The sequence below is a fragment of the Nyctibius grandis genome, chromosome 24, assembly GCF_013368605.1.
Source record: "Nyctibius grandis isolate bNycGra1 chromosome 24, bNycGra1.pri, whole genome shotgun sequence".
NCBI lineage: Eukaryota > Metazoa > Chordata > Aves > Nyctibiiformes > Nyctibiidae > Nyctibius > Nyctibius grandis.
Genome location: NC_090681.1, coordinates 3,718,819 through 3,742,824, shown reverse-complemented (window position 1 = coordinate 3,742,824; position 24,006 = coordinate 3,718,819). Strand labels below are relative to the sequence as shown.

The 24,006-nt window shown below is 49.0% G+C and overlaps 1 protein-coding gene across 1 annotated transcript in view; it reads right to left on the bottom strand.

Moving 5' to 3' along the window:
- ARID1A (AT-rich interaction domain 1A) overlaps positions 1-23,381 on the bottom strand; it is a 59,760-nt gene extending 36,379 nt beyond the window's left edge. Inside the window, exon 1 of the mRNA XM_068417797.1 lies at positions 21,993-23,381. Coding sequence (XP_068273898.1) covers positions 21,993-23,138 — 1,146 coding nt within the window. The 5' untranslated portion in view covers positions 23,139-23,381. The remainder of the gene's footprint in view (positions 1-21,992) is intronic.
- Positions 23,382-24,006: the final 625 nt, after the last annotated feature.

Genomic DNA, 24,006 nt, shown 5'->3' with positions numbered 1-24,006 from the left:
CTGTCTCTTCTCAGGTGCTAAACCTCACAGTTACACTCTCCGTGACAGCAGGATTCCTGCTGCCCTTTCAGACCTACAAGCCTCTCACAAAGAACAAACCCAACGACAAGAAGTCATTTAATGCTGACGTATCTCCCGTGGCTGACGGACAGGAAAGAAGGGGGGAAGGATCATTAAGAAAGACGAATTATCACTGTAAGTGGCTTTTCCCCGTAGTAGGTGGTCGTTTAATGTCCAACTATTCCACAACAAGGTAAATTTACGCTGAAAATTTACATATTCACGAGAAACACTGCTTCTTTCACATATAACAAGGTCTCCCAAAACACTACAGGCTATTAATTTACTCTTACACATTTCAATTAATCCACATTGATGTAGTAATTCTGGGCAGCGCTACTGACATTCACAGCGTTCAAGACTGCAGTTGACTGCATTTTTGCCTTTTTGTTTTTTTGACTTTGTGTCTTCTGCCTTTTGTAGAATAAAGGTTTCTACACCAAATTTCTGTGGATGCATGAAAAAAAAAATTGTCAGCCTTGAAAGTCAGGTCCCTGAGTTTTAGAGTAGACGTGATGAGATGAGTGAACAAATGCAACTTTCCTAGGACTTCCTAATCTGTACTACCCCTGCCTGGAGCCAAGACTTAAGGTCAGTCAGTCAAGTTTCCTGAAAAATACTATAAGCCTCTAAACACAGTCTTCCTACCTAGGCAGAACTATTCCCACACTAAAGCAAGGACTCTGCTGGCGCAGTGACCTCTAAATGAATCCCAGGCGCAGTCTTTAACCTCCATCACTTGGACTGAGTAAGAATTGTTCACTGATCTCCTGATGACCTAACTAATACCAATTAGATGTTTTCCACCAGATCACCATGACAATGGACTCTCTATTACACCACTCCTTCCTGCAACTAGCCCTAGGGTGGTATTTGGACAGATCCACCCTCTCTTGCTGAGATCAGGTGCTTGAGGAGTGGCACTACAGGCCTGCACAAGTAAATACTGTACAAAGCCAGCTCCTGCTGGAAACCTGAAAGAATCCCGGAGACCAGAACAGTATTTCAGTTATGTTTGCAGAATCCACCCTCCTAGGAAAAAAAAAAAACTTCGTGCAGTATGCTACACTTCAGAAAATCCTACCCCAACAGCCAGCACAGCTTGAAGTCCCAACACACAGACCCTGAAAACATTTGTTTGACCAGCTGTCTGCTACGCCTTGCCTGCCAGGCAAGCCACACAGCACCGAGCCCACGCCAAGCAGAAGTAAGCAGGGGCGCAACAGGGAGTTAATGGTGTGCTTGTGGGGCAACAAGAGCTGGGCCATGGGAGGGGATTTAATGGTGATGGCAAGAACATCACCCCATTTTTGGTAAGGGGGGGGCTAACCCATCAACCGAAATTGGGCTGCCTTGGACAAATTTGCACCAATATGGCACAAATCAATTAAGAGCCAGGTGCAAGCCCCCTCCTCCACTCCAGTTTAGCCCCGGATGCCCCCGCAAATATGGTGTTTGCCATCCTACAGAAGCTGTTCGCAAATGACCATGTGCACGGCACCAGTACAATTCTCTCTGTCGAGGCAGATTTTAGATGCCCTGCCACGCTCAGCTGTGCTGGATGTTTCCATTTTCATCCACACTGATACTAAAACAGTTCTGGAAAAGTTACGTTTCATGTTTTATGTTCACATTATCACAGATGCTACTGCTGAGGAGTAACACAGAGGCTGCAGGACCTCAGAGGTGGAAGCCCGGAGAAGCCCGGGATCCCTGCACTCCCAAACAGCCGTACCCTGCAGACCACACCATGCACCCACACAGGGGTTTTGTACCACGCTCTGAAAAGGAGCCTCCATTCAGAGGGTCAGAAAAAAAGAGGTCTTTGATGGCTGTAGTCCGAATCCTCAGAGCTACATTGACTCACCTCCTGAATGGCAGCACCCATGTGGAGCTTTCATATACCCTAACGGATGCAAATCGTGTTTACATCTTTCAAGCAATTGTCCCTAATGCTTCCTGAGTCTTGCCTTGTGGGTATCACCTTAGATTACTGACATCTTTTCCCTCCCCACATTATCTTCTTTGGTATGTAAAACCAGTGCCACCAGGAGTGCTTCCCAGCCCCTAGCTTTTGACAAGTCAAACCTCTCTTTCACCCCCCCCAAACACACACCTCCTTCCTCCTACCTGATCAAGTGCAACTTTGGGGTTACTGACTGCACATTTCAGCATCTTTTCCGTTTGTTACTTGCTTCCTCCTGGTTGTTACCTCACCTTCACAGCCCACTAGCAAAGGCAGTTTCTCAAATACATTCCTGTTCGGGGATTTTTTTTATTTATTTTTTTTTTAAATACACACACACCACATGCTGCCTCCTCTGCAGAGATTTTCTTGTCTGTGGTCACCCACAAAGCTAACCATATTTTCAGGAAGGACAGAAACAAGGTGAAGATCCACTTTTCCATGACTGCTACAGGAAGCATGACGACTGTTAAAAAACTTCAAGAAACATTTGGAACTGTTTATGTAGCCATTTAAAAAAAAAAAAAGAGAAAAAACCCCAAACACAAAACCCAAATGTATCTCCAGGATGTGACCAAGTCGTCACCTTGATTGCTCAGCGTAGGAGTACACGACGTGCTTCCAAACTGCGCTGCTTTGAACTGCCACTCTTCCACAAGGCCCTAGCACACAGAGGATGCTAAAAACAAACATGAAGAGCATCACTCTAAATTACAGCCTTATAGATAAAATTCTATAAACAGAAGAAATGTAAACGCCAATTAATCTCTAATGAAGGAACTCTTTCATACACACACTCCTGACTCGTTGCAAACCAACAGGCTAATTCATGCTCCCTGGGGCTGCCGTGTACATCTCAAATGCTGTAACACATTGTTTCTTCCTTCAAAATCTCCCATTAAAGACACACATCTCTCTCTGACAGGGCTTTAACTGCTCATGTCTTAGCAGCTTTGCTCTGGCTTAAAGAGTCTACCATCATGAAGTCTACTGGAATTTGGTATCTCAAGCCTTTTAGGTCATTTAACTACCCGTGCCTCAAGAAAAGGACAGTCAAAGTTGAAACGCAGTGAAGTGTAGACTGACCCAAGAGCTCATGTGAAGGCTCTGGGGGGAGCGGAGGTGCTGCACAGCTCCTTTGTACACCCGTGTTACACGAGATGGGGAAGCCAAGAGGAAGCAACGCCTGTTCGCTTGCAGGAACACTTCAGGATAAATAAGGAAATACCAAACTCCGACTGCAAAAGGCTGGAGATTCTTCTCTGGACTGATACATGGGAAATCCTTTCAATAGGAAACCACAGGAGTAGATTACTGTGATTACACTTCAAAAGCAAAGGCCCTGCCACAGAGAGACATAATTGAGAGAAAGTGTCGCTCCTTGATCACTGAAGTCCAGACCCCCTGCTTACACCTCCTCGCATTCAGAGAAATTGCTTCTATTCTCCCTTCCATCTCGGTATCTCTGCTGTTTTATAACACTGTTAAGTACCAAAACTTGGCAAAAACACAGTCCTGTCACCAGTCAAAACTTTCAAAAGCAAAGTGGTTTGGTAGGGCGTGCAATGAAAGCGACCGTAAGCCAGTGCTCCAGAGAAACTGCTGAGCTTTCGAGCAAATTTAAGATTATTTCTAGACTAAGAGCTTGTAACAGCAAGCCCAAAGTGAGCTTAAATTGCCGAGTTCAAAAGCTCTCCAAATCAGTATGAGTAATGTAAGGGATGCGAGACCCCTAAAATGAAACGGCACCGTGAAAACCAGCTATTCTTCAAAAACAACGCCGGAGTCTTCCTAAAAAAAAGCTCCGAAGTGGATGAGAGGATTCCACAAACAATTCTTTCCTGATTTTATCCAGCAGAAGAGAAATTTGGCCTCTCGAAAGAGCAGTTTGGTTAAATTGGAGGGGACTTGCTTAATCGTCCCAGCAGGAAAACGAGTAAAGGGAAAAGGCAAATCCCACTTCGGAAGCAAGAGCCAAACCCTCTGCAGCTGTACAGAAAAATGTAATTCTGACTTTCCCGATTTCCTTATTACATATTTGTATTTTATTACGCCAGAGAAAGAGAAGGAAGGAGAGTCATTTACTGTACTCTCCAGTTTCAAATCAGCATCATTCACTTATTGGCAAACGTGGGTATTGGCCATGACTGGTTTCCTCAGCTGTCCAAAAAAAAAAAAAACAAACGAGAAAGGCCAAAAAAATAATTTAAAAAGCCCTAAGGTCTCACCTTGGATTTGAAATCTTTTCCTGATCAGATTTGTTGTCCACTTTTTGTGATAAAAAATAATAAAAAGCATTACCGGCTGTTTAACCGAGAGAAGCCCTAATTGATTCCCACAGTAATTAACCTGCATTTTACCTCGGAGAGTGGTAGTTAAGGAAGTCGGCACTGCTATTTATAACTCATCTCAAATTGAGGGCAGACTGCCTAAAATCTAACACATCCCAGCTGTACTCCTGTTTGAACTGGGGCCAAGGGAATTTTTTAAAGCAATCTTGGCACTGAATGAATGACACCAACAGTATGAGCGCGCGTGTGGTTGTGTTGTGGTGACGTAGCAGTGGAGGTGGAAGGGGAAGGGGGGGCAGCACGTCGTAATCCCTCTCCCAAGCCCGCTCGCCACGTACAGGCTCAGCCCTGGCCGGTACAACGCGCCGGAGCCGCCCACCGAGAACCAAACACCGGAAACGTCTTTTCCTGTGGAACGCCTTGAAGTGAGAAGCACATGGCTAATCTGCATAAAAGCAAAGCCACACCACTGCTGCCAGGAAGGTTAGTGCTCGTAATCTCTGGCCGTGGAGCTGGCTGCCTGCGAGGACTTGGACCCGCGCCTGATAACCCAGAAAGAGCCGAGAACAGATGGGCAAGGACCCCGGCAGAAACAGCACCGGCACGTGACTCGCCACATGGCCCCGCGAGCACTAACTATTGTTTGGCTGCTGAGCGCCAGTACAAAGACAAGCCCGACCGGGCCCTGCGAATCCAGCGAGAGGCGGCAGCTGCTCCCCTACCGTGGTCAGGCTGGCCGGAGGACGGGGACCACCGAACCGCGCAGACCTGGAAATCACCACCCAGCCAGCGCTGGTTAACACCGTCCCGCAGGCTCAGAGAACAAACTGCTCACCTCCCCGAGGCTGAATCCGGATGGGATCTTACTGAAGTGAATAAAGCAGGTCTTGGTAGAAGAGCATGCTCTTTCCTCGTGTCTCCAGCCCCTCGTCACCTAAAGGCAAGGGCAAGTAGTCTCTGCAGCCAGTGAAGTTACAAAGCAGGTTGCCACGTGGGCTATAAAAATTATACTAGTGATGGACAATGCTGGGAAAGGGAAGGACTTTCCCTAAGTTAGTCGACTGGGATCATGGTCATATTGGATTTAATCACTGAAACCAGGCAAGAGAATAAAACCACCCATGCTTCCCCAACCTTTCTGCGCCGTTTCTATCAAAATCAACAAGCTGTATGAAGCAGAAGACCAGCGACAGCAGCATCACCTTAACAGGCTGGTAACACCTACAGTGGCTCATGGAAAAGACCTGGGTTCAAAATCAGCAGCTTTCCCTGCCCATTTTCCAGAGCCTTCCACCCCACTGAGAAATACCAACCATGCCAAGGCAGGCATAGGAACCTCCTCATGAGAGTCATGGCAAATAGAGAATCACTCAGGAAAACTATTTTGTCTTGATCACAAGGCTGCCAAGAGGCTTCACCAACTGAGCATTAAAGTTTCGAAAAAGCCACCCTAACCAAAGTGGAGAGGCTGCACTGACCTTTGCCATTTCCAGTACGTTCCACATCCTCTGGAGGTACGAACTGCCGAGGCTGCCATAAGACACCAAAGCTGGGTCTGGTCTTGGAGGTCCCAACATCTGACACCGTTAACACACCACATCCACACTGCCTCCAGGGATGAGGGCTTTGAGCTCCCACCCCTAAGCCCTTCCCCTAGATTAAACCTCGAACCAACTGAAGGACTTATGCAAGCAGGCAGTTACCCCTTACGCAACCACTGCAGCGCCACAAGGTCGCCATGGAGACAGAACTACCAGGGAGGGGTAGAACCCAACGACATCCAACGGTCAACACAAGATGCTCCAGCAAACCCAACTTTCAGTTGGGCACTCTCATGCCTCGAGTTTGCCCTTCAGACACTTTCATGCCTGTCCTCATCTCCTGAAACTCCACACACAAGCGACTCCAATTCCTCCATAACCAGTCTAGAGAGTTCAAGCTGAGAAATGAGCACAAACTAACAACCGTCCTCATTCCTGAGCAAACATGGTTCCTCTTCCAGTGAGGAACACTTTCATCTCATCTATTTAAGGTGCAACTGGCTGTGCTAAGGTCAATATCCCAGCCTGAACTCGCTGCCTTTTATAGCCTTCCTAAGGGCCAGTGCACTGGGTCACGCTTCATTGCCTCTCTTCCTGTGGTGTTTTGCTTTTAAAGAGAGATGGAAGAGGCTGAGGGGAAATTAAAGTTAAGATAAAAAGAAAAATCCTCCTGTAGTAGACGAAGATGCCCCCAAAAGACAAAACACCCAGGAAACCCCTCAGCAAACACTACACCGATGTATACCAAGTGTCTCATCAGGACAGTTTCAACAATGTGTGTCTTACTGAGAACATCATCATAGAAACATGCACTTTTTTTTTTCCCCTCCCTTTAAACTTGAGAAATCCACCAACTTCCTTCCGTCCCTCAGCGTAAGCAGGACAACATGCCAAGCCTGTGCTGGTACTGCTCAGCACCCATCAGTTACTTTCCTTGCCTACCCTCGGGGCAGTACCCATCACCTGGGGAGACAGGCACTGCAGTAATGAAGCAGGCTGGGTTGCTCTGCCTCACACCTCGGGATACCAAAACCTCGGGATACCAAAACCTGACTTTGGGAATGTAGTACAGGATTGGTTTCAGGGTTACAAACACTCACCCTTCAGAAACTTGCAGGACAAATTTATTTTTATGTAAGCTACGGAAAAATAAAACTCTCCCCCCTCACCCCCCCAATCCTCGAATCTAACTTAGATTTTAACACATTACTGAGAGGTAATGTACCATTAGCATCTCATTATCGATGGCCAATGCAGATTAAATTATTGGTTGCCAAAGTGTTCAGATAACTGACCTCTGCTCAGTAGTTTCAGTTCTGCAACTAGAGGGAGACTGGCTTTTCTTCTGACGTTTTCCAGTAGGTCAGAGTTTGACCAAAGCCACTTTCTTTTCCTCTAATCTCCTGCTAACACACAGACCTCAGAACAAGCTAATGCTACACACAGAAGGAAAACAGGACATTTTCTAAATAAAGAGTTATTTGGAGCTCCTGTAAACTTAAAATCAGCCCTGTTAAATGTTGCTCCTTTCCTTGATTATACATTTATTACACCAGTTCCTTTGGGGAGATTTTCTGTAAATCCAGGATACTAAGTTTTACCAGTGGAAAAAAGATGAGTAAGTTCTCTCCAAGCAGCTATACTGCAAACTCTGTCTTCCCAGCTAAACACAATTCAGTAATTACCCTATTAACATTTCTCAGCGAGAGGCCAGTCCACACATCTCGGAGGACTTTCCTAAGCACCACTTTTACTAATACTCTTCAAGTTGATTAAAACTGACCAGAGTTTTGCTTACAGGATGTATCATCATGGAACATTTCATTCCTGAAAGAAGTCAATCAGAAGAAGGTGATCTGGTGGGGAAGTGAAATGAGAGCCCCACCTCAAACCCTCCCTGGAAATAACCCAACTGGGGTACAGCGTTCGTGCCCAAAACCAAGCAGGGTTCTGGGTTTTTTTCTATATTTTTTTTAGTGGGAAGGTGCCAAGCCTGCCTGTGTTTTAAACAAAGTGCATTTGTTGATCTCATCTTTCCTTCCCAGCCTGACTTTAAGCCCTCCTTAACAAATTCAACAAATCCCGCTTATCGAGGCTCTGGATTTCAGTTCTTCAGTCAGTTGTTCTGACACGTGGTCACACTGCTTATCACACCACAGTGTTTAGGTATCTCTCAGGACCCTCGACGTAGTGTTTCAACCACTATCATATCTGAAGACAACACACAACTGGGGCTCTGCAGTCTTCAGGATCTACTCGAAGGCAGGTGCGTGCTCACATCAACAGGACATTTTTCTGGACCTGTGAAAAACTGTAGTACGAAAGGACCTGAAGGAAGATTTATGCTGTAAACACAGAGGTGGGCTGACCTGGGAGAAGGGGAAACTTGCTTTGTTTTTATGCAAAGTAGCACCAGGCCGACCCTTGCCCGCAGCCAGGCTCACACAGCACCCTTGCCCTCCTGAGATGCACAAGCAACACGACGGCAGGTTCCCCACGGACCCCTCTCCTGCCTGCAGGCTCAGCACACATCCTTGTGCAAACAGCCCAAGCGATCCCCCGCCACCTGAGAATTAGGCAATATCAGAGGATTCATTTCCCTCTCCCTCCACCTCTCTTTTGCCAGCACACCACCAATGATGTGACTAAACATCCACGTTGTTTCAAAATACCATAACGCAGTGCCTCTGCAGGGGCTCTGACTGGCAGGGAAGAGAACAGCCCGAGCCCAGGCTGAGTATCGCTCTCTGTGCCAGGCTGGGCGACAAACGTTGTCCCTATCTGACAACCCAGCCCAGCCCGGATGACTTGGCTGGGCAATCGGTTCCGTATCAGACAGACACTGATGTGGAAGCAGGAGCTGACAGCTACCTACATGGTTATTTCAACGTGGCAGGAGATTCTGACAAACACTATTTACCAAATTAAACGCAGTCAAAATGAACAAAGGATTATGATTCTTTTGCAACAGCTGGAGACTAGTGAAATTTTCAGATGTTTCACAGGTAGCCTGAGTCAGATTATGCAGTTTGCTGTTTAGAAGGGCAGTGTGATCTCTAACACCTTCAGCAATTTCAACATATTTAAACACGTAAATATAATTTCCTTCTACCCAAATAATTAGGTAATCAGCTATCCCCTCACTCCCAGACTTCAACTCACTTTAGAAGCACACTATTCAACCAACTCGCCCCTAGATTTCCAAAGTGCTACTGTTGACTCCTCCCAAAATCTAAGCAACACCAAGATGTAAAGAAAACTGCACCTCAGCTCCACGGGAGATGATCCCAAGGAGCATGCGACAGTCGCAATGAGGTGGTGTGCCTTTTAAGATGGAAAGAAACTTCCTTCCTGAATATTAAATCAAGCTTTAAGTTTAGCCAACCTCCTACGTCTGGCTCTAATGAACTGGAGGCAAGTCAACAAAAAGATGGTTGAGTGTCTCATTACAGTGTTTTCATTCCAGGCCTACTTACACACTAGAAGGAGCAAGCAAGCTCATGCTGTACCACAGAAATGGGACCAGGCCAAGAGCAAGCCATAAAAAAAAGCAAGAGGAGGACAGGCTAGGATGGAAGAGCAAATTAAGTGTCCCCACTACTTAAGTGATCTAATTTCAATCAGTAAGAGAGCAGCTGTTCCAGATCGCCAGCAAGATGCAAAATATTTGCACTAAGCACCACTGAAAACCTGAAAAGGCTCCAGAAGCCCCGCAAATACATCCAGACAACTGTGTCCTGGGGCAAACTCCAGCCGCCCAGCAAACTCGCCATAACCCCCGTTCCCTTTCAAACAAACAATACTGACCTCAGAGCCTTTCGCTGCTGAGGACGAGGACGTTGCCCAAAACTTTAGGTCTGAAGGAAGACCCAATGCAAGAGGCTCACTGGTTTATTTTCCAGAACAAGGTTTGTTTCATTTCGTTAAAAGCCCTTTCTGCACAGAAATCCAGTGGGTCCCGGTACACACTCAAGAGTTGATAAGGCACCTCCAGCACAGCCTCCTAGCTTTCCAAAAACAATTTTTTGCTAGCTCTTCATCCGTAAAATGCAGCATTGCAGGTTTCTCCCCACTTGTGTCTGTCTGAAAGCTCAATCTGTATTTGAATATCTCATCACTTTGCAAATTTGTCTCATTTTACACCAGAACAAATGGTGGTTGAACAGACTCAACTGGACAGGCAAATCCCCATGACCTTTTACCATGCCAGGCTGGTAAGGGCACATCCGAGGGTAATCTCAGGATCAGGTCAGGGCTCTAAAACACGACAGGTCTCCAGCGGTCCCAACTCTCCTACCGCACACAACACTAAGATGGAGAAGGACACAACCACGCTCATCGTAACAGAGAGGTACAGCTGTCGGAGGCCACCTCATCTCAGCACGCAGAGCTCCATCTTGTCCAGAGCAGCTGCCTGCTTTAATAAGAGCTGCATGTCGGGGCCTGTAGCTTCCACAAGCCACGTTTCAGCGTTACACAGGCTCTCCTGTGCTCCTGCAGAATAAATGAATTTATTTAAAAGAATGTATAATGCAACATAAAGGAAGACCAAAATAATCCAAGAAATCTGAGTTTTGGAATGAATCCGAGGAAGAGACAGGCAATCTCAGTTTAAGTCAGCACAAAAAGCCACGCTCCATCGTCCTCACCTCCCAGACCTTGAATTCAAACTCACAGTTCAGTGGTGGACATCACCTCTGCTTTGTGATGGGGTAATGCGGATCAGGCAGCTGTAACTGCCCAAAGGCACACCCTTATCCCAGCCAGGAGCGATGGGCTAATGATCTGCTAATTACTTCAAGAGCATCTCAAACAATACCTCAGTTACAGGCTAGCAGCTGACCTTCCCAGCACATTTTGTCTTGCACTAGTAGTGTTAGCCCCAGTGTCACCTCATTCAGAAGCAACTTAGTACCACCTTAAACCCTGCCCATCCCTCCTGATCCAACCTCCCTTATAGGAGGGATCCAACACGATACAAGGTAACAAAGCTTTGTTTTGGTAATAGGAAGAAGAAAAGTTATTTCCCTTCTCATTACAGCAGCTGACAAATTCAGAAGCTATTTCTGTGGATTTTATTGAGCCTTCTCTTATTTTAGCCTTAAAATTCAGCCTTCAAGACTCCACTTGGGTTCCATGGAACCAAAAATATTTAAAATTGCAGTCATGACAAGTTACCATCTGCATTTACCAAGGATGCACTCAGTAACTTTATAGCAAACAACAACCAATCTCCAGTATTTATACCCAAATGATCTATTTGCATCCAGAAAGCAGAGCTGCTGTCATGCCTGCGTTGGTAAGAGGAGGAGGATGGGGGAGATGAAAAGACTACGTAGGCAAGAAACTCAGAGCTGCAGCCAAGCCTGCTCCCAGACAGCAGGGAAGACACACTGCTAGAGCCTTCATGAAGCCAACGCTGTAGTGATTCAGGTTCATTACACTTGGCAAGCCCAACACGAATCCCAGCCAGTGCACAAGGTCATCATTAAAAAAAAAATAATAAATCCACCAGCCCGTAGTTATAGTGATTTTGAAGCCTGGGTCCGCAACCCCACGCTTGCTTCTGTCCTTGGGCTTTTACTCCATCTACACCCAGAAAAATCCAGCTTTCAAAGCCAAATGAACAAGGTGGGGAGTTGCTTAGCAAGTTGAAAGGATTGTGTGCTGGCAGCTGGTGAGAAGATACAAAAATCCGTAACTGTGCCAATGCCATGGGGGGAGGAGGAACAGCCAACACTGCAAAGTCTTCACTGGTTGCAGGAACAGGTATAACAAGAAACTGTAAGACAACTCGTATGAGAAAAGGAAGATGAGACATGACTGTACCTTGACAGCAGTGACAACTCTGATCAGTTTATTGCCATTTACAGAGTGATCAGATTTAAAGCTAACCTTAATACATGTTCCCCACTCAGTACAAGTATCACTGTTGCCTTGACACCGTACACTTCCAGCACACCCTGCATTCATCATTAAAGCCAGCGAATCTACACTCTGAAGCTCAGCAGCAAATTATACCAGGATCTCCTGATACAAATCACCTAATGAGTTATTCACCTGAGCACGCGGACAACAGATTTAGCACCCTGCTCCAGAGAAGGAGAAGGGAGGAAAGGGTTAAGGGCCAAAACACAGTTGAAAGCCAAGCAGCATTCAATTGCTCTGGGATATTTCATAGAACACTAATCACTTCATCTGACTTTAATTCCTGACACCAAATCAGCATATAGCTTTTCAAAGGAAATCTTGTCCTAGATTGCAAGGTAATCAATCACAATTAACATGGCAACAAGCTTTTGCAACGCTGTCATGCCTCGTGAACTGAACAGGAAGGCCAGAGAAGGCACTTTAGAAATATCTTTAAAGTACAGGCAGGCAGGATAATTTGGGATAGGTCTGTCGGTCTATTCTGCACATCCAAGAGTACATAGACAGCCAGGCATTTTGCTTCTCCTCCAGAGCACGAGTAAGTAAGAGCGCTTTTTATGCCATTTCTATTACAAACCCTCATCCAGGATCAGCACACTCGGCACCTCAAAGTCCCTTCCCCACTAACGTGCCCTATTCCAGGGGAGCCACGTCCTGCCCACAGGCAGCTAGAAGCAACATTTCCAGCATGACGATTTTTTGTAAAACCAAAGAAAACTCTTCCAGGTGTAACCACATGTCCAGGGAGAAAGTACTATCTAGTAGTTATAGCATTAACCTTGAGTTTGAAAGATATGGAGTTGAGCACCTACTCTGAAGATTCCCCAGGCACCCAGTTGCAGGGTGCAGAGGCAAGGAAGGCTTCTGAGACATGGAGAACTGCTCATACTAGCCTCACTGGTATATCACGATAAACTGAAAGACCAGGAGATAATCTGACACTTAAATGCTTCCTATCACAATACTGTCCAATTTTCCTCACACAATTTTGAAAAAAAGTAAATATTCACATGTGTTATATGCAGCAGCTGCCCTGAGTCCTTTCCAGGGGATCCAAAGCACTACAACTACCACAAGCCCCACATGCAACAGTAAGCAAATGAGTTTGGGGTTTTCTTTTAATAAAAAAATAAACCCCCCACCCACACAGCTACCCCAGCCCGCAGGGCAGGACTCCACAGACCACTGACACAACACATGCAGCCACAGCATGACAAAAAGGCAGTTTCTGGGAACACGTGATCACGCCCAGTAAACTGGCCTTGAATGGGAAGCCTTTTCCTTGATTAGCAACGCCAGCTCCAAAGTCAGAGATATTTAATTTGCAGAAAAAAAAAATACCAAGTTTTAACTAATTCCACCATTTCAACGTATCTTCTGCACAGAGGTAACAACTTCTCTACAAACCATTTCACAGGAATATGCCTGAGGAAAGACCACCTCCAGTCTGGCACTGGTTTAATTATTTACATACAGTTAATGAATACCAGATTCTCCTCCTAAACTTGTACAGGGTGCATAGTCCTACAGTCATTTGGACTTTAAATCCATCATCAGACTGTTATGAAGTACGAAACTCCAAACAAGCCTACAGGAAGGATCCCATACAGGGAAGTACAGAGTGAGCCCGGTCAGCTCCAGGACCCTGGAAGAAGTTCAGGTGGCAAAGCAAGACAGCCCAATCCCTTCAACGCAATCCCCAGCGAGCGCAGGCATCTGGAAGTAAAGGGAGACATTCTGCAATTTGACTGGCAAGTTTATCTCAAGGAAATAGGGGACAGGCAGAAAGCCACCCATTTTAAAGCAGGTTACCATACACTTCTGCCTCTGTTCTCCATACCTAGAGAGACCAGGCCAACAAGAGATACTCAATTAAGATTATTTGAGTTGGAATTTTCCTAATGTCCAGAGCTGAGGGTAGCAAAGCACTGAAACAGACTGAGGCAGCTCCATCACAGTCGTCACCATCCACTCTGTTCTCAGGTTCAGCTGATCCTGCCCTGAAGCAGGACAGCAGGCTAGATGACCTTTCGAATCCAGATCCAGACCTCTGTTCAACAAGGAAAATACAGTCACCTACAAAGACAATGCAGGCAACGAACCATCAGCAAGATTTTGCAGGCGGCACAGACTACGCTGAACATTCCCCTCACCAAAAAGATCAAATTCAGTGCCACAAACCCAACATGGAATGGCCATTTTCAGAGCGGGTACCCTCCCCTCTTCCGCGCCTTGTGCTTCTCAAACCACATTCACGCTGCTGAAACTACCGCTCTGGACACTAAGAGAGTTAAGAAAGTACAAACCCACTGTCGATGATTTGAGCTGGCCGTATTATGCACTGCTCTGAGCGTACCCCAAATCTCAGCCCTGGCTGGGGCAGAGCAGGTCTCCCACCACGGTGTCTGGAGGTGCAGCTGTGCCTGTGGCCTGAGCACAGGTTTTAAAACATTCCTGTTCAGTTATTCACAGGCAGGGTGCCAGAACGGTGCTGACATCAGAAGGGAAATGGTAATTTTCAGGGTTTCTCTTAGTCAAACCTGAATGAAATTTCACAAGTGAGTGGAGGGAGGAGAAAGTACTTGTTTAACCCAGTAATTCTTCCCAGGGGGAAATTCCAGAGTCCTCCAAACGTCAAGAATTTCTCTTTGAGAGGAGTCACAGAATCTCTCAGGATGGAAAGTCACGGCCACCTCAGGCCACGGTCTGACATCGGTGACCACGGAAGTGCTCTCTCCTCCCAGCCACATCCAGGATGCCACCATCACGTCCCACCAAAAACCTAGCAGCGTTCTTCGGTCCCTTCTGGTTCACCACACGGCCAAACGCACTCACAAAACACAGGGCGAGCCCCCAGCAGGAGCGAGCAGCGGGGCTCTGCTCCACGCAGAGGGGATACTGGCTGCGTCAGGGTCCCCCGCAGCTTCTCTATAAACTACTCCCCATGTCTAACTTGCAGCTGCTTGGGACAGGTCGGGCAGAATACTACTTATCCAGGAGAAAAAGGAAGTTACTCAAGTTTAAAAAAAAGAAAAAAAGGGTGGAAAAAAGAAAAGAAAAAGTTAATAGCAATTGAATTTGTCCTTGTCGGAGTTTCAATTACTATGGCCAGCTTAAGGAAATAATGACATGCTGGTTATCGCATGAAATGCCAATAACTGTAATGGAGCAATAGCTTTTTCAGAGTTATTTACACAAACTGATTTTTCATGGGAATTTCATAGGAATTAACACACACACACTCTCCATTTCCACTCTCTCACGCCCCCATAAAGGAATTTCTTTACTGTGAGTATTTACAGAATGAATCCACCCCCTTTTTATTTGCTCCTACCCACTTCTGTCCCTTTTTTCTCCCAAAAAAATAAAAAAAGAACATGATTAGAAATGAGATTCTAGCTACAGTTATCATTTTACTCTGAACACATAAAGCCAAAAAATTATTTGCTGAGAAATTCTGAAGTAGCTTTTATTAAGTTTACCTATCATTATGTAGCATCCTTTACATTTCACTACAGAAAGCTCATGCCCACATTGTGTAAATACTTACTGAGCTGTCACTTAAACTCAGAAACTCTCCAGAAAGAACACCGCTGCAAATCTGAAATCCTCCTCTCAAAGTAGTCCAAAACCCCTCAAAAACGCTCAAGTTGCACAACTGAACTGCTGGGAGTGCAGGTGCACAGAAGAAGAGTAAGAGATGGGAACCCCTCCCTCATCCATATGTTAATACGTATTATCATCTAATTAAGACACTACAGGAACTGGTAAAATATGTACATGAGCTCAGTTCTGAGAGAAGCAGCTCCTCCTGTTCCAGCCCTGCTTCTACGAGCCTCCAAGGGCAGGCTTGGGTGCTGCTGCTTTAAGCGTAGAACTGCTTTAAAAGGGTCTTACCAACATATTCAGCTAAACCATATACTAGGGAGGAAAGATGGACTCAGACTTCCATCACAGGATGAGACTCAGAAGACTTATATTCCACTCTCCGCCCTGTCCCAGCCTTGGTGCCTCACCTTGGCACGTTCCCACATCAGCATCTCAGCTGTTTCCGTTCAAAAACAGTCACTGTAAGAACTTAAGACCTCGCGTTCCTCCTCTACGTACAGGGCGAAACAAAAGACTGCCTGAAACCTAGTTTCTACAGAATTTCCGCCTTAAGAACGATAAGCATATACCCAATACAGCAGAGACTACATTAAATTTATGATTGGAATTTTACTGGAATCGATTTATAAACACAGCATGGTCTTCCTGAGCCCACAGAAAGTCCACACAGTCTCTCTTCAGGTAACCTACTCCTCTGCTTTTCCAGCCAGTAAAACGAAAACCAAAAAGGCATCAACTCCTCTCACGTCATCCAGGAAGAGGAGGACAGCAGGACCCAGACAGAACGCACGGCAGTTTTGGTCCAGCGTGCCAAAGAAAGCTGCTTTTTTCCTCCAATCCCACCTGTCATTCACTTCCAGCTGGAGATTTATGGCTTTGGCTAACAGACATCCAGTATAGTTTTACCACTGCACATGCATAACCTCCGCATAAATTAAAGGTTGAACTTCATGAAATCAGCACGTAACAGAAACATTTTTGCAGAACTTCTCCTCAAAACCATTTTTTTTTCCCCAGGAAAAATGTCTCCTTTATTTTTCCCACCAGAACAAAAGGGAGATGCTATTTTGCGTCCTTGCTGATGGTTTAAGGACCCTTACAGAAGAAAAAGCAAGTAACAGCAATGCTAAATACTGACAAGCTTATCTTTTTCATTTCTCCCCCCGCAATTACACTTGCCTGCCTCCGGTTTCTGCTTTGCTACTGCTGCTACTTGAGAGTTTCAAACATTCTTGGCAGGAATTGGGCAATGGCATGCTGATGAGCTTTTCCCCAGAGCAATCCATCACCCAGGAGTTGCAATTCAAAAAAGAAATCAAACTGACTAGACAAAGAATTTCAAATACACAGAGTAAAAACTGGAAAGGGCATCTTTCTCCTCTAACATTTTAATTACTGAGATCACAGGTTCGGATTCATAGGGTAAAAACTGGATTTCCAAGTTGGTGGTGTTCCTTTGAAAAGAGTAGGAAGAAAAATGGTGGAAAAGTCGCGTATGAGGTAGCAGATAAAACGAACAGCTGCCCTGTTTAGCCTAATTTTAGACAGTAGTTTCTCTCTGAAGGAAAGTTGCTGGGTTTTTTAATATGGTCTTCATCTAAGACCCTCAATAGGGTCTCGTGTAATACTTCTGTAACGTAGTATTCTTTGATCAGTGTTCTTAAATGAGACTACAGAAAAAAAGAGTATTTTGAACATACCAAGCCTACAAGAAGAGTAAGACACAGCTGTATAACAGCGCATTTGATTTTCATGCTTCCCCCAACCCTGTTTCTAGTATTATTTAAGAAGAAGGAAGATGTTCTGCCTGTTTGTTGAGCAGTCGCTTCAGGAAACAGAAGTTGTAGGAGGCAAAAGGAATTAAACTGGACAGACAGTTTTAGGGAACCAGTAAGCATTCTAGGCCAAAAAAAAAGGGCCTGAAAGTCAGATATACAACCTTCCATAAAGGTTGGAACCAACAACTTGATTACAAGAGACACCATATGCAGAAACCCTCCCCTAGCCCAGATATTAAATAAGGATTGACAGAGCATTTCATTTATACTTCGTAAAAGGCAGGTAAGCAAGCCTTGCTAACCCCATTTCACCAAGGAAAAAAATACGACAGAACGATCGTGTGGTTTGTCCCAGGTTTCCCAGTAAACTGGTGGTGATAAGGGGAAGGAAAAAAGCTCCAGCTGAGAGTCAGAAGTGAGGTTTACTGTCCTGTATCCTACCCATATGCTGCCTGGAAACATTGGTCACCTCAAAACCAGGAAGACGGTAGTGCAGAAAATGAGAGATTTAAAGAGAATCAGGCAACCCCTAGTTTACTTCAGACCAGCACAAACTGTTCAAAAAGATCAGCCACCAAAACCTTCAGTGGCCACACCACAATTAACTAGATCTTAACAACAAAATTAAACCAGCACAATTTTCCTGCTTTTTCTAAGACAAGGCCTAAAATTATTCACTCAGAAGCAAACTCTACCCTGAAAAAGAAGATATACCACTCTCCTTTTTGTTGGAAAGATCTAGTCTGTACTACACCTCGCGAGCAGTTCGAGGGCTCCTAACATTACAACGCTAAGCAAGGAAAAACCCCGCGACACAAACCAACGGGAGCCAGGTCTCAATTTCCGATTCCAAGATATCGCAGCTCATTGGCAGCACAGAGCCATTTGGTGCCAATTTAGTTTAAAAAAAGATCTTTTCAACAACATTTTTTATGCCTCACTTGCTACTAAAGTTGAGATCTAAGTCAACAAAAATAGCTATTGTATGGCAACAGGCCCGGAAGCATTTTTTTATTAACATACAATTTTTAAACTGCCTTCACTGAACTTATAACAGAGGCCTAGAGATGTCAGTGCACCTACGGGGAGGTTATCCAAGACGTCAATGTTTAATGCGATCCAAAGACATCTCCTGTTACAGGAGACACCGTTTGTTGTAGCAAAAGCACATACCATGAGAAATGCCCATCTATTAAAGGGAGGGAAGTCCTTTCTCTTAAGCAGTTTCCTTTAAGTCCCAAGACACTGGGAAAGCCAGTGTATTATTAAGTACTTCTACACGCTCTGAGGGGAAAAGGGGTGGAAACAAATACACAGTAGAGATGGAAAAATTGAAAACTAAGATCCCTAGCCTGGTTTCTTACAAGTCATTCCCACAGACAACCACAAATTTCTCATCCCACACGCTGTAAAACAGCCATTCCGATCTCTTGATCCTACTCCACATTTCCCAGCTATAAAGGTCAACCAGAAAAAAAAAAATGCAAAGTTCTCTATCGCAGTCCTGACAAACGCGGAGCGTGCCTGCCCTTCGCAGGGGCTCCGGCTCAGCACCGCCTTCCTGGGACCCGCCAGCGAGGGACGGCGTCCGCGAGGGCTGCACACCGGAGTCTACCTCTGTCAAGTGACTACACTCTCCTTTATTACAGGAAATATTCCACCCAAACAACTTTCACGACAGCAATTACTTCGCCTTTCTTGATGAGCAACGCGATGAAACCCTCCTTACGGCATCATTCATGAATCCTAAAAAGCATCAGGAATTAAATTCCTAAGGCACTTCTCTTTTCTGCATCATCCTGCTTCCCGTCCCCAAAACCTCAGGTTTGCTATCCCAAGGAGTCCCGAGTGGAGGAACCCCACACTCTTCCCACATCATCTTCTCCAAGCCTTCACCAAGAGATGCTTCTCTTTCTAGTGTTTGGTCAGATGAATTACATTCTCTTCTCGCTCTCCCAGAGTTTCTCAGAAGTTAGGTGTAAGTACCCACTCTGTTCATCACTGTACAAGACAAAGAAAAGACACGAAGCTTTAAATTCTCCCAATCCAGGGAATTTAACAGAGTACACAGCTAAAGAAGGCTGTAATTTAGGACTGGAGTATTATTATTAATCAACCATTTCTTGTAGGCAGCACAGATGACATGTGGAAGCTTTTTTCATCGTGCCAGGTAAGCCTGTTCTTCTATTTTTCCAGCAGAAAAGAAAAGGAATTGTCAGTTTGCGTCCAATAATCCTCGGCACAAAAAGGATTTGGGGGGGGTGCTTTGGTTTTCGGGACGGGGGGGGTGTTGGTTTACTTTTTATGTGCACTATTTGTACTACCTAAAGTTCAACTAATTCTCAGAACAACTATTCATTAATAATTCCAGTTGATGGGACTAGTTACTCAGATATTATTAATACATTATATATCAGCAGCTTGTGGAACCAAGTTAAATTCATTTTCCAAGACAAAATAAGCTTCTTTTACAAATTTGTGTCAGAATACTAACAGAAGTACGCTGATACGTGCTGTAGTAAAATACCTGCTTTAAAAGTTCAATCCAACACCATATTTTAGCACACATTTTATCTAAATTGAAATTTTTCCGGATATAAAAAGTACTTTCAAGTAAACACCCTCACGTCGTGACATTTGTCTGACTGTACTGCAGGCATACACAAACATATGCCTGCGGAGCTGAAACCTTCACTGAGGATAATGGAATACTCACTACCAGTGACCGCTGGACAGTTTGATGACCACAGCAGAGATAAGATCCACTCTTAGAGAGCACTATTTCAATCTGACAGAAAAGACAATTAAGTAATTTGAGACGCTGAAGGAGTCATTGCCTTCGGTAATCAAGGAACAAAAATTAAGCAGTTTTCAGATCGACACAAGAGAAGCACTAGAGCAAGAAGGGAAACTCTGGAGGCTGCATGTCACACTGCACGGTATCAAATGTCTCCGACCCAGGGCCTGAAGTTAGAGCAAAGTACCCAGAGCGAAAAGGGAAGTCTGTCAGTCCTGCACAAGGCCACGACAGGCCTTGGAGATGCACGTCTAAACACAGAAAGTAACCTGGGTTTAATCAAGGTTTCCAGACACCAGATACCAGCACCTCTCTTCCCTGGATCTAAAATGTCTGATCCATGCCCTGTGCTGCTTTCTCCTCCGCACCCATATTTCCACCAAACAGGTAATTCTACACAAACAACAATAAATTTAATTCTCAGGCTCGTTTTTCCTATTTGCACTCCTCTGAAAAGCAAAGACTTGTGACACTCTTGAACCTGACCACGAGTAACATCTGAATGCCTGTAATATGTCCCTTTATTTACGAAAGAGACACATCAGTGCTTACTCAAAATCTGCCAAAATGTGCCCTAAGACACACAGTTATAGGCTCAAGCCTGTCCTCTATTAAAGCTCTATTGAACATAAATTGATAATTCACCATTTTTGGTGCTTCAGCCACAAGTTTGGTTTTGATTGCTTTGTTGTTTGGTTTTTCCTTCTTAAGACTACAACACACCCCAGAAAACCCCACATTCTCCATCTAATAAAGAATCCAAACAGCCCCAGTTTTGAAAAGGGTCAAAATTAGCCAGGAACAAACGCATCCTCAGATCCATCAAAGCAATCATTTATACCAAAGGCAAAGTCACATAACCAAAATAAACAGCAAGCCCATTGTGCAGAGCAGCCCTGCCACTGTTCCGACAACACAGACTCTATTCCAGGCTGGATAAAACATCGCAAGCAAAATAAACCCAAGGTGCAAACAAAATGCCATCGCCTCCTCTTTTGTTTCAGGCACAATGCAACAAGGGCAGGCTGTCTGGGGGCTCCGCTCCCACCCATGCGGGGCTGCCACCCAACCGCCTCAAGGTCACGGCCGGTTCCGGAGAAAGGGGGGGACGAAGAGGCAGCGAGCGAAGCTGCAGGGCTGCCGTGGGTCCGGGGCTGGCAGAAAAGCCGAGTGTAAAAGTTTATGAGCTCATCAGGATTGTTGTACCATTACATCAGAGGCAATTATAAATGGCCAAGAGCAGGAGATGGGGAGCCAATCAGATCACAGATAGGATGTCAACCTAAGACCAACTGTCTCCTGGCTTTGACAGAAGGATTTTACCTCCATAATTCAAATCCCAAACCAAAGCGATCTGCACTTACTGCTCCCATCGCCGAGCTGTTTACCAGCGCTCCCAGCCACAGGCCCCGGCCGACGGCCCCACGGGCCGCCCGACAGGGAACATGGCCCCCACCGGCCCGGCCGAGCCGCAGCCCCCCGGGCGGACCCCGCCGGTCCCCGCCGTGGGGTGCGGGCCCCCCGGGGCGGGGGCCAGCGGAGCCGCCGAGGGGAGCCGGGCGGCGGGGCCGAGGCGGTCGGCGCGGATGGCGGCGGCGCTGCCGGGGCCACGCGTTGGCCCGGGCGGGCCCGCCCGCAGCCCTGGCCCCCCGCGCCCGGCCTGGCCTGCCCCTCGCCGCCCTCCGCCGGAGGCCACCGACCTGCTCCCCCGCCGGAGCCCCCGGAGCGGGCCGGGGCCGCGGGGAGGACGGCGGCCGTTCACCGGGAGCCTCTCACAAAGGCTGGGGAGGGAGGAAGGGAAGGCGGCGAGGCAGCCATTTTAGAGCGAGCGAGCAAGCACAGACAATGGCAGCTCCCCGGCAGCGGCGGCCCGGCGGGGGGAACCCGCGGGAGAGGAGCCGTCCCCCCACCCCGGGCCCCTCGCCCCACGCCGCCCCCGGCCCGTCGCGGTCCCGGCCCGGCCCGGTCCCGTACCCCCCCGGCGCGCCGGCCGCCCGCCCCACGCGGCCCCGCCGTTACCTGCTGGCTCCTGCCGAGGGACTGTCCTCCGCCGCCGCCGCTGCTCCCGGGGCTCATGGGCGCGTGGTGGCTCCTCGGCGGGGCCCCGCCGGACGCCGCGGCCCAGCCCTGGCTGTTGCCCCCGCCGTACTGCGAGACCATCTCCGCTGCGGCCGGGCCCTTGGCGGCGGCTCCCCCGTCCTGCGGCCCGCCGCTATAGTCGCCCCCGGGGTACCCCTGGTAGCCGCGGGCGGAGCTGGGGGAGGTGAGGAGCTGGTTGAGGGTGGGGGTGGCCGTGGGCTGCGGGGTGGCGCCCCCTCCTCCTGCGCCGCCGGCGGCCGAGGGCCCCATGACCCCGAAGCGCTGCTGCTGGAAGGCGGCGGCGGGGGACTTGGCGCCGGCGGCCGCCGGAGCGGAGCTCTGCGCGCTGCCCCGGGGGGAGCTCAGGGCGTAGGCCTGGGGGGGAGGCGGGTAGGAGCCGGCGCTGCGCCCGGCCCCGGCCGCATAGTAGGAGTTGTACTGGTGGTTGGGGAAGCCGTGCTCGGCGCCGCCGTGCGAGTTCTGGGGAGGGGGCGGCCCCGCGGGGGCTCCCGCCGGCCCCGGGTAGGACTGCTCCAGGCCCCCGCTCTGCAGCGCTGCCATGCCAGGGCTTTGTTGTCCGCCATGTTGGTGGAAGGCAGCGGCGGCGGCCGCAGCGGCGGCGGCGGCGGCAGCAGCCTGGGCGCCCCGGCCGTAGGGCTGCCCGAAGCCGTAGGCTGGCGGGGGCAAGGCGGCCGGGTGGGAAGGGGGAGGCTGCTGCGGCGGCTGCTGCTGCTGCGGCGCCCCCACCCCGTCGCTGCTGCCGCCGCCACCGGGCGGCTCCGGGAGGTTATTGTTCAGGGTGGCGGCGGCAGCGGCGGGCCTGGGGCCCGGGTTCCCGTTCGAGCTCTTCAGGTCGGACTCGGCCCCTGCGCCCCCTCCGTTGCTCTCGGCCCCGTCCTGCAGCTCCTTCCCCGTGGGGCCCTCGCTCTCCGCCTGCTTCTCGCCGCCGCCGCCGCGCTCCGCCGCCGCCTCACCCCCCGCCTCCTCCGGGGGACAATCCCGCTGCTGCGCCTCCGCTTTCTTCAGCTCGGATGGAGCCGGGGCACCCAGGCTGCTGGCGGCGGCGGGGGCGACCTGAGCAGCCATGATCCCCCCCCTCCCCACCCAGCCACCCCCCCCCCGGACCGGTCCCCCCGAGCTGCTCCCTGCCTGGCCGGCCGGCGTGAGGCCTCGCTGCTCTGCTGCTCCCCGCTCAGGCGGCGGCGGGCTCTTCAGGGCAGCGGGGGCTCATTCCCCCCCGGCCTGGTTGGCGAGGCGGGGAGGGCTCCGCTGGGCTGGGCTTCCCGGGGCCTGGCCCCGCTGTACCTCCTCGGTTGCAGCCGGCGGAGAAAGGGGAGGAGGAGGGAGTGGGGGGGAAGGAGGAGGAGGGGGGGTGGGGGGGGGGGGACCCGGGACGGGGCTCCCGGTGCGGGAGAGGCGGGAGGGAGGGAGGGGGGACACGGCGGGCGGGCGGGCGCCGTCCCCGGAGCCGGGCCGAGCGGCGGCGGGGCCGGGCTGGGCGAGCCGAGCGGCAGCTCCCGACTCTGGTCCGCCGAGTGGGGCTCACTCCGACACGAGGCTCAGCACTGCCATTTTACCCAGCGCCGCGGCCGCCTGCCAAACCCGGAGCGGAGCGGAGCGCGGCCCGGACGGGAGCCTCCCCCCCGTCACAAAGGAGGAGCGGGCCGGCCCCGGCCGCTGGCGGCTCGGCGCGGCGGAGGCTGCCGCACGCAAAACCCGCAGCGGATCCGCGGAGCCGAGCCCGGCCGCCGAGCCCCGCGCCGGACGGGCGGGGAGGGGGGGGGCAGCGGCCCGGGGCGGGGAGCCCGAGCGAACAGCGGGGGAGCTGGCGGCGCTGGGGGCAGCGGGAGCGGCCTCTCTTACCTGGCCGGGGCAGTTCCCAGGGCAGCGAGGCGCCGTCCTCCAGCCGGAGCCCTCCGGGAGAGCGGCAGGGCCGCAGGGCCGCGTTGTCGGC